General features: G+C 41.3%; 1 protein-coding gene across 1 annotated transcript; it reads right to left on the bottom strand.

The window, feature by feature from the left end:
* Positions 1 to 587: 587 nt before the first annotated feature.
* On the bottom strand, positions 588 to 4,575 carry LOC115680856 (lysine histidine transporter-like 8). The gene is made up of 5 exons (XM_030604698.2): positions 4,034 to 4,575; positions 2,683 to 2,816; positions 1,883 to 2,310; positions 1,661 to 1,792; positions 588 to 1,391 (listed from the first exon to the last, which is right to left on the bottom strand). The coding sequence occupies exons 1-5, from the start codon at positions 4,453 to 4,455 to the stop codon at positions 906 to 908; spliced, it is 1,602 nt and encodes a 533-aa protein (XP_030460558.2). The 5' UTR covers positions 4,456 to 4,575; the 3' UTR covers positions 588 to 905.
* Between the last annotated feature and the right edge of the window lie 6,778 nt (positions 4,576 to 11,353).

Below are 11,353 nucleotides of genomic sequence, written 5' to 3' on the forward strand. Positions count from 1 at the left end.
AATGTTTGAGATGCAATTTAGATGCTTTTGTTCCTTCTCTTTTTGCTGACTTGTGTACACTGAACTATGGCAATTTCCATTAGGCCTATCAGATTGAAGTGGTTTAGTTTGTTTGAACGATGTTTACTTAAGAGTCTGAAGTGACGGCACATCCAAAGTATTTTTTAGCTAAATCAGACGAATCTGAATCACATTGAAGCCCCCATACATAGAGCCACTCCAAGATTGTTCTGAAAAATGAAAAAAGCTTCCTAAGTAGTCCTCAATAAGAAACATTAAAAGATTCAAAAATTCTCCAACGAACAATTCTTGACCTTAATAGGCAAGATGGAAAGAAAGTTAACAGCAAACTAAGAGTTCTCACCACCCATAGCTATCAAGCCATCAAATCATGATGCCAGAACAAGTAGGGGCACGAGCATATATATGCATGTTATCATTAAACTACACGATGTCGGGTGCTGCTTAGGATGTTTGATCTCCGAGGATCGACACTTCCACCATCCGATGAACAAGGATAGAAATTCAATGGTCCATCCAAAATTTACCACTCAAGAAAGAGTAGCATGTGGACAGTATAAGTCATCTTGGGCTCATTCTCACGTGTTCTTTTATTTCCTGAATAAGCAAGCACTCCATACTATAAAACTTCCATGGTTCACAAAAGCAAAGATAACATCCTATTCATACACTTGTAATTTGAACATAGAGAAAAAGGTCAATGTGGCTGAACCAGAGCAATCATGATATTTGCATCACCATACTCGATGCACTAAGGTAAGACAGATATACACACATGCAGTACATCTCCCACAAAACACCAAAACCTGCCATGGCATATGATTCCTGCAGATTGTCTCGCAGTAGTTTAAGAGGCAGCATCAGTTAAAAACTCAATCTTGGTCTCAGTTGGGCTTGAAGAACTTCAGCTTCAGTCCACTGTTCACCATGCTCCAGATGCCACCAATCGAGAAAGCCAGGCTAAAAGCAATTCCCAACCAACCAAGAATCCAGTTGAAATACCAATTGAAGCTGTATTTGGCTGGTCTTTTTATCAGGACCCACATGAAGCACGGGTAAGCAAATGTAACCGGAAGAGTGAGCCCACCAAGCAATCCCGCAAGACTCGAAAGGAAAGGAAGGGCCACACCTATGAAGAAGTTTACAAACCCATAGAAAACTCGGAAACCAGAACGGACCCAGATCGAGCATGGACGGTTAGTACGGCTTGTGTAGCTGGCCTCAAAGCTGTCGAATACAGGCATGGAGTAAATCTGGAAACTGCTGAGGCAGTTGAAGACAACTAGAAGGAAAGTCATTGCGAGAAGTCCTCTCGGAATATCGTGGCTGTGGAATCCATACAAGGCATTCAGGATTCCTCCTTGAGGCATCTGCAAAAGGGAACAAACAGATAATTTTTAGTAAGTAAATATCCTTAGTAACTGACTCTAGGCTGTTTTTAAAGCTGTGGTGATTCCATAACCATTGTTAGACAAGATCTCCATGGGCATTGCTCATTGCCACAACTATGTTAATGGGAGATGTTGTCATAAAGTTATATGACTATTTTGTCCAGTTTGAAAGTTCTCGCCAGTGTGATCTTTTGATGTTCATGCTTTCTTCAAAATTTTTGGGGAGAAAGTGAAAGATTAATACTTACTTGATTTCCATAGGCCCAAAAGCCTCCGATCGCAACAGGGAACAAACACATGGCAATGAAGAAATAAGCAACTTTGGCTCCTTTCCACATTGGTACATGAGCCGGGTGCTTGAAAGTCGAAGGCATTGTTGCCTAAACAAAGCCCAAAATTTTCATTAGGTAATAATCCATAACTTCTATTAAAGCACCAATTTTCAAGCAACAAAGCATCATAACTTATACCTGTATCTCCAGAACCAAATTGTGACCTCGGAATGCAAAGGCAACAATCCCAAGTGCATTCATGACCGAAAACACAGAAGCGGAAAAGGAAGGGAGAGAAAGAGGCTCGTACGAAATGGTGGGAGGTCTTTCTTGGCTCACTGAGAGCACCCACACCATTGTGGAGTAAGTGATTGCCGTTACGGCCCCCACGAGTGAGAGTCCAGCAATTGAATTAAGGTTTGGCAGTTGAGACAGCACAATACATAGAGAGGTGAAAACCAGATACCACTCCACAGTCGTCAGGGGATTTGAAGAACAGAGAGGACCACAAACTATTTGAAAGAACAGCTTCATCGTCTCCCCTCCGATGAGAATCAAAGCCGTGGCAGTTCCCGCTGATAAATAAACTGTTGGGAAGACAGCAAGCCATAGTCCTAACTTTTCCCCTGTAAACAAACAGTTTGAAATTATTCAATTAATGTACACTAATCATTTTGAGAAAGATTTACTCATGATGAATGTATCACCGTGCTAATTTGGTAAAATTCTTAAAACAGTTGGAGGATGGTCAATCCAAAAAAGAAGGAAATATATACCAGGATTGGAAAGATTTAAAGAAAGAAAAACCTAGAGGAGAGTTACACTTGAGTGTACAAACAAGCCAATTCAATGAGAAGACATGTATGTAACACTTTAGAAAATGCCCATAGATCAAAGTGAGTTGTATCGAATCCATTCTGGAATGAAAGCAGATTATCCAGCATGTCACATATCTATGCGCTTATCAGTTGTGAAGTCCGCATTCCATGCTTTCTTACCAAATGCTGCTTGTGCGAGCTCAACATATCTGTTGTATCTCTTGCCTGGGACTGCTTCATGGAGCTGAACTAGGATCCACAGGGTGTAAAGTTGCCAACAATATGCAATTGTCAACGATAGTATTCCCCAACTCCTGCGCAGTTAATAGTGACTCCTTAAATTCATAGAACTTGTAGAAAAGATGTAAAAGTTTTAAAAATGCTGATTACCATGACGTTTAATGATTAGCTTCTTTGTTCTTACTGGACAACTGACTGTCTTACCTAGGTCTTTTTATGACGGATTAATTGCAGGGTTCAGAAACCGTTAACAGAAACCATCATCTACGCAACTGTTACCATGCAACGACAGATGACTAAAACAAGGCCTTTTCATCGTTGCACAAACATGCAAGGTTGAATTAAGAAAATAACACAGTAATGGGACTACTCTGCTGTTCTGAAACATGTTTGTGTTGTTAGGTAGATACAGACTAAAAAACAGCCAAAGTGCACACTGTTATTATATACTATTAAAAGCAGCATCCTCCACTTTCCTTTATCTTCTTTTTCCGCATAGAATGAAAAGAAAGGGATAACAATGCAACAGTCAAACATATACAGTCTCAAGCCCAAGGCAACAGGATTTTTTAGTGGCCCAAGAAAGTGACATTTCTCTTGAATGGGAACGAAAGCATTTGAAAGGAAAAGCAAAAGATAAAAAAGAAACGACGTGACTTGCCTCAAGGATGCTTCTAAATCCACCCAAATCAAATCTATCCATAACCAACAAACAAATCTCATAAAGGCTCAAAAGATCACCAGCCCGCAAGACCCACAAGCCAAAAACTTTAGTCAAAGTCGGTACAAGTCGCATGTGGGAGCCAATTGAAGGAGGACAGCGACAGGTCTGGACTGGTCAAGATATGTAAGACCTTAAGACACTAAATCGGTACCAAGAAACTGTCGCGCAAAAGCACTGAGAGAATGGATACCAAAGAAGAAGAAAGCAAGAACAATACTATGAATTTCAGTGCTCTCGTATTCCAATTCCAGTTGAATAGAATGAGAGAGCGAAATTGTGAACAAAAGATAAAAGATCAAAAATCAAGAACAACAAACGTATGCAATGCATCCCAGATTGGCCGAAAGAGTTCAAGCTCGAAACAAATTAGAAAAATATTTCACTCAACAAAGACCCCCAAGAAACAAGAAATCCCCATTAAATGCCGAAAGCCAGAACTTAAAACTAGGTAGCTATAAATGCCTTTAGTCTCTTCTCAGCTCATCAAGAAGCACTCAAAACCCAAGAAACATTTCGTCAAACACCGAAACGAACGAAGCAACAAACGAACATCGTCAAAACTCTCACCAGCCCAGAAAAGCGAAGGCGACGGGGAGGAGGAGGGCCTGGAAACCGACGCCGGCGTTGAGGTTGTGGAAGGCGGCGTAGTGGGCGTTGCCGTTGCGGGACTCGGTGATGGGGAGCCACGCGTCCTGCGGGTTGAGCTTCGTGAGGTGGCCCACCTCCTCCAGGTAGCCCTTCATGTTCACCAGCACCCTCTTCATGGGCGTCCCGATGGGGCTGAGGAACCTCGGGGATATGAACGACGTCGGCGTCCACGCCGCCGACGGGGCCTTCCCCCCGCCCCCCCCGCCGCCGCCGCCCCCGGCCCCGGACGACGCGGCGGGGGGCCTGGGCGACCTCTGGCCGGACGGGGTGAGGGCCTCCGGCGTGGAGGCACGCGGGGTGGCGGGGATGGAGATGAGCTCCGTCTCCGGTCTCTCCTCCATGGATGGGGCGGCCGAATGTGGTTCCCTTGGGCGAGAGTTTGTCTCTGTTCGTGCCGTGTTTCAGTGAGTGTCGGTCTTCTTAAGGGGGAGTGAGGGAGGGAGGGAGAGGGAGAGGGAAATGATGGAGCGTTAGGCTTTTGTTGTTTGGCTTTGCTTTGTGTCTACTTTTTTCTGGTTTTGTGAAATCGAGTGCAGTGCCACGACTCCACGAGATTTTCGTTTATCGAAAAGGTGGGAGAGGAAAAATGGAAGGATCGCTAAAAGAGTCTTTATTTCGCGATTGGAAAAGACTCTCGTTCGTATTTTCCGTGGCCATACGTTCGTCTTTTCTTTCTTCGTTTGGAGAAAATTTCCTGAAACCTTTTCCCGTGTGATGCAAATTAGGAGCGTGATATAAATTAGGAGTGATCGGTTCCAGTCCTATTCCGGTCTAATCCTTGGAACCGGACCTGGAGGGACCGGTTCCCAAATTTGGGAACCGAGGACCGGACCGAACCACCACCAGTCCAATGGAACCGGCCACCTTTTTTTTTCCCACTAATTGATACCATCTGAAATTAGAATTGTGTTCTCCATGTCGACTACACATGGTCACAAAAACAAGCGTGCAATTCGAGCCAATGCATTGGCGAATCGATATAGACCGATCAAAACATGCCGACTACACATGTATTACTGATGTCTATGATGGAAGTAAAAAAAAAAAGAAATGACCCCATCAGAAACAATTTTACTGGTGATAAGGATTAACCCTTGTTTAGTTGTACACTAGTAAGTCTAGGACATTACATTATTTCTTATGGATGGTGTTAAGTATTACCCCCTTGCAGACAGCAGACAAGACTCGAGAAGTTGAGAGGACTAAAGTATTTTACTTAGAATTTAGTTCACATTTTACTAATTTTTTGAAGAAATAAAAAAAAAAGTATATGTAATCGGTTTGATCCAATTCTTCCTTAAAACTAGGAATCGGACCACCCGGACACAGGTTCCACTTTTAGAAACAAGGAACCGAACCGATATTCTCAAGAAAATGACCAAACCGACTGGTATGGGCAGATCCCGATTTTGGCGGTCCATTTTTTACACCCTTAATATAAATACCCTGCAGGTTTTTTTTTATCTCATCAATATCTACCAATGTTTCAAAAATACCTTGCGGCACAATTTCGTCCATAATAATTGATTGAAATCCTATGAGATACTATCCACCGACCCTGCCACGTTGGATTTTAACAAATATTATGAACGGAACAATGATTGAATGTAGTTTTGAGTCACTGGTGCAAATTTGGATATTGATGAGACGAAAAAAGTTTGAAATGTCCACGGGAAAAAGTTTAGAATTTTTTTGTGTGAATTTCCATTCTTCTTTTTTCCTAGTCGAGGCAAGAGCCCATGAAAAATGTTAAGCTTAAGTGTCCACAACATAAAAGAACTTAGTCGATCTCCTATCAACAAAGGAACTAGAGCCGAAGGGGGTCAAGAGACGATGGCATCAACGCATGTATTACGTAAGACAAAACTCGTTAACCAATCGGCACATGTGAATGTGTAGAAGCAAACTCTCTCCGATTGCATTTGCCTCGGTGTTCGATAACGAGAGCGAGAGCAAGTACTATTTCAAAATCACCTTCCAATACTTTCTTGAAGCCCAACGAAATTGTGAGATTCAAATTCATATAGACAAACCCAAAGTTCGGCTTTAACTGCCGAGTAAAGCCATCTGACCAATTGCCCAAATTCCTCTGTGTGTGACGCAGAGAGAAAGCGTAAATTTGGAACAACTCCAAAGAACTCGAAATTTTTATTCAATAATACTGTATTTTTTATTACAAGACGGACATCTTATATATAGAGATAGGACTCCTAATACTAATGGAAACCGAATAATTAAAGAAACTGCCTGAATGGTAATATATGAAACTGTCTTACTGGTAATATAGGAAACTGTCTAAATGATAATATAGGAAACTGCATTACTGGTAATATAGGAAACTGCCTAAATGATAATATAGGAAACTAGTTGAATGGTTGTTTTCCCCAAAATCAGAAAAACTGCCGAGATTTCCGGTGATTACGGCGATCACATTGTTCAAGATAATCACAAGCTAACTGTTCTACATCAGTGTGCCTTTAATTAGTGGATAAAACCATCAACATCACCTATTTTTAATTGTGGCCATGATTTTCATAATATTAATACCATGAAAAATCCCTCAATTAGTATACATGTGATAAATTTACCCCAAACTAATTTTTTGACCACCAAAAACTCCAAACTTGTACACTTATAACAAATTTACTCAAAACTTATTTTTTGATCACCAAAACCCCTAAGCCGGTACTTTTGTGACAAATATACCCTCCGTTAGTTTTCGTTAAATTAGATTAATACCATGAAAAATCACAAATTGGTACACATATGACAAACAGAGGATAAAACCCTAATTAGTACACCCATTAACTACCACATGTCATCCAACTCAGCAATTTGACGGTAAAATTTTACGGAAACTATCATAACTAACAGAAGGTATATTTGTCACATGTGTACCAATTTAGGATTTATCGTGCTATTAACCATTTCCATAATTCGTAACTCACTAGTCAAAGTCAAGGAAAATATAGCCTTTCTTAATTACGAACGCACTTCGTAGAACAGAACAGGAAGAGTTATATTTTCTTTTATCCTTTATTAGAAAGAATTTCCTTCGACCATCTTATGATTGGTGGACTAAAACTTACAAGTTATGGACATAAGCCAAAATTAATTAATCTTAATCGGGGTCATGTTTTCATCTATCTCTGATTAAAGAAAACTTCCAACAAACCATTCTCGAGTGACAAGCGTGTTCAAATTTAGGTTTTTTTGGCCAACTATAATCACGTTTGATTAAGTTTGCAAGTGTTATGTTCGTAATTTGTAACACGCTAATCAAAGATATGGTTGGAAGAAGTTTCTTTAACTAAGGATCCAGGAAATTATAATCTCTTAAAAGTGGATAATGTTGATATTTTTTATGTTTAACCACCCTGAGCGGCTGGAAGAGAAAAACATGGGCTACTGCTACAACATTTGTCACGACATTGAGTTTTATTGTAACTTTCCTAAGTCTTGCCCTAGGGAGTGTTTTTAAACTATCTTAAACACCCTCGTTACTGTGGCCACACACAAAATAAGACACATTCTTTAGTGTAAGTTTTTTAAATAAATGACATAAAATGATGCGATGTCTATTAAAAAAAATGTTGTAAATTTTTTCTATACGTATTCGCAATTTCACGATAGAACAAAAAAATTACAATAGTTTTCTTTGATGAAACATAATGAAAGGAAAACTATAGCATACACCATCAGCGTAAAAGAAACTTTACATAAGCGATATAATCCACTCTTGATTCGAGGATTTTAACTATCCAATTTTTTCCCCAACCATCTAACCAATGGTTATTAAAGCCGCTTGTGGATAAAATGAAAAAAATAGAGCATGCACTACCAGTATAAAAAATTTTTTGCGAATGGTCTAAATTTGAGAATCTTAATTATTTAATCTCTCACTAACCATCAAATCAAGGTGAATAAGGCATTTTGTGGAAAAATATATTTACATAGACAAAGATGATGTGTGCTAGAATTATTTAATCTGTCATTAAATTAAATGCGTGAGATGTCCAAAGGTCTATCTTAGTCTAATATTAGTGTATAATTCATCCATTATTCGCATACTTATAGGTTTCTTGGCCAAATTTTTTTATCATTAAAGCATCTTAAATAATAAACACATTTACATCGATATTCTTTTAATATTTAGTAGAGACTTTCTTCAAGAATCTCAACAAGTAATTTGTAATGCTTTTTGCACAAGTCATTCGAAATTGGAAAGAAAAACAAAACCGCAGGCACTCTACATGTCTAAAACGGTGAAAGTTTTAGTGTTGTTGATGGTGTTTCGATCCTACTCATGCGGTCCAAGTTTACGTCCTACTATTTGCATTGAATCTAGGACTTTTCCTGAGCTAGGAGTAGGAACCCTCCTAACATCCAGCGAGGGATTTACTAGCAATGGATGTGATGTGGGTGTGGAGTGGGAAAATGTGTTTCGAGTGATAATGGAAATTATGATAGATAGATTACGATCACCATTAAGGCATAAAGGACGCGTCATCAATCAAGGATAAAGATCGAGATTGATAAAGTTTGCCACTAAGGCTTAAAGGATTAGCCACCCGACAATGATAAAGGATTTCGGGGTAGAAGAAACTCATCACCAAGGCTTAAAGAAACACCACCAGCCAAAGATAATGGGCTTCTTGGTTCACCATCAAAGAAGAAATCACCAATTAAGGATAAAGAACAAGAATAGAAATTCGTTCACTTGAGAAAAATCTCATATATTCATCAAATTCAAGTACGATCCCTTACATTTGAGAATTCACATCTATTTATAGAGGAAAGTATAGGAAATAACCAAACATTTAGGCTGTGTTCGTTTGCGGAAAAATATTTTTCCGGAAAACATTTTCCGCGTTTTCCGGTGTTCGGGGGCGAAAATTGTTTTCCGTGGGAAAACATTTTCCTTCCCCACCCCCGAATCCTTCATTGTTTTGAGGAAATCATTTTCTCCCAAATTGAAGGCAAAATTGCCCATGGGAGGGAAAATGTTTTCTGCGGGAGAGGAAGTTGATCGCCGGTCACCGCATGATTGGCCGCGGCCGCCGCCGGTCGCCGCCGGCCGCCGCCGGCCGCCGCCGGCCGCCGCCGCCCTTGATCGCCCATGCAACCGGGTCGCCGCCGATCGCCGGTGCCGCTGGCCGGCCGTCGCCCATGGCTGTGCCGCCGCCGCCGCGCCGATCGCTCGTGGGGTCGCGGCCGCCGCGCAGTCGCCACGCCCGGCCGCCGCCTCGATCGCCGGCCGCCGCCAATCGCCCGCCACCGGCCGCCGCGGTCGCCGGTCGCCCGGCCGCGCCGCCGGTCGCCGATCGCTCGGCGAAAAATATTTTCCGAAACTTTTTCATATTGGTCGCCGAACACCGGAAAATTATGTTCCGGGAAAACATTTTCCAGAAAAATGACTTCCGGGAAAATATTTTCCACAAGGAGAATATTTTCCGCCAAACGAACGGAGCCTAGACATAGGATATAGGAACTACTCAAATATTAAAGACATAAGAACTATAAAACACATAAAAGACCTAGGAACTAGAAAATACATTAAAACACATAGAAACTTGAACTTTGACTCTTCCCAATTTGTGCACCAGCCTTGGAAGTCAAACAACCAATTTAGGAGACCATCAAATAGCAAAGGATATTGGCCAGCACAGCCTCCAATTGGTAAGTAGTAGCCTCCGAGCTGAAAACAACATCATAAATCAACATCTAAGCAGTCGATTGACCATGAAATCGACAAACTAGCTTGTAGAATCGACATCTTCAAACTTGGACCCATCGAATCATATTGTAGCCGAAATTGGCCTTCGCTTGCAATACTAAGGATTGTTTTGGATCAATCGGCGAAGTCTGAGTTGAGCTTGAGAGTTGATCGAATGAACCCGATGCTCCCACATTAGGATGCAAGGGAAGGTAGGGTGAAGGTCCGCAATCTTAAAAAGAAATCCTCAACTCCAGATATAATTGAAAAACATTCCTAAAAAACCTACTTATTTCGATAGAGATAGCTTATCTCTAACATAATTGAGCAGATTATTTGATTCGACAAGTGAAAGCGAACGCTAAATAGCATCTACAATATAATTTTTTTTCTCTTGTGAAATTCTTTTTCACTATACTTATGTAAAAAAAAAAAAGAAATATTTAGGGTATGTTTATTTCGCCAAAAGAATTTAAACATAAATTATTATCGATAATAAAATATTTTTTATTGATTAATTATTTCAAATGACGTGAACGATCACTTTTGAAAAAAAAAATTTTGAACCATTCATTTTCCATAAAATAAATAAGCACACCTATTTAAACCAGTGGGATTTGCCTCAATGGCCACCCTTCCTACTTGAGAAAGTGGAGGTGGGAAGTTCGAATCCCCACCTTCTCAGGGGGGCCTAGGGGTGGGGATGCGTAGATTCATATGTTGATTTCGACTCCCACGTACTACAAAAGACAGGGCAAAAATGTGAGAGTGAATCGAGAGATAGTGTAGGAAAAAAAAAAAAACATACTCATTTCATTAATTCCAATTTTCCTTAGTTTATGTGGAGAGCGCTCCGACACGTTTGGTTCGGGTGGGGCCCATCGCCACGGACTGTCAGTGAGCGAGTGACCCAAAAGCGAGGGACGGACTGAGGTTTTTGGCACGCAAAGCCCTCCTTTTCTCCGACGCCAAATGATGGTGCCAAGTGCCCAACCGTGCTTTTGTCTCTTTCTTGTTGTTGCTTTCGGTTGTCGCAGGGCAGCAGCAAAGGAGAAAAAAAAGGTGGACCAAGGCAACGTGAGATTTCGCACCCCCGCGCGATCCCCGCCGTCGGTTCGGCCCGGGACGAGGGGCGGGCGGACGGACGGACGGACGCGATCTCGGGGGACGTCAGACTTTCCTTCGGAGTCGAATCGGACGTGGGATTTCTCCGGATGGGGATTGATGGACGGTCGTGTGCCCCCGCGACTTTTGCGTGTAAAGTTGGATCGGACGGTGGAGAAAGGAGGCGGGGGGGGGGGGGGAAGCAAAAGAGGAACCGTCAATCGAAGCTTTGGGATTTCTTGTTTGATCTTTTCTAGGCAACTGTGCTTTTGATTGAGAGGTTGATGATACGTGAACGTCACTGCCGTGTCTGGGGAACTAGAGGTAGTGAAATGAAAGCTTTGCGTAAAAAGAATCGGAGAATATCTTATATTTTTATGAAAAGAGGAAATAAAATTCACAAATGCCGCGAAAAAAAA

This window comes from Syzygium oleosum, unplaced genomic scaffold (assembly GCF_021117445.2).
Source record: "Syzygium oleosum isolate NSW1041296 unplaced genomic scaffold, Sole_v2.1 Sole_v2.05, whole genome shotgun sequence".
NCBI lineage: Eukaryota > Viridiplantae > Streptophyta > Magnoliopsida > Myrtales > Myrtaceae > Syzygium > Syzygium oleosum.

Coding starts and splice junctions, on each gene's coding strand:
- LOC115680856 (XM_030604698.2), bottom strand. CDS start 4,455: ATGGAGGAGAGACCGGAGACGGAGCTCATCTCCATCCCCGCCACCCCG. Junction 2,311..2,682: donor GCTCGCACAAGCAGCATTTG/GTAAGAAAGCAT, acceptor GTTTGTTTACAG/GGGAAAAGTTAGGACTATGG. Junction 1,392..1,660: donor TTTGGGCCTATGGAAATCAA/GTAAGTATTAAT, acceptor TCCCTTTTGCAG/ATGCCTCAAGGAGGAATCCT.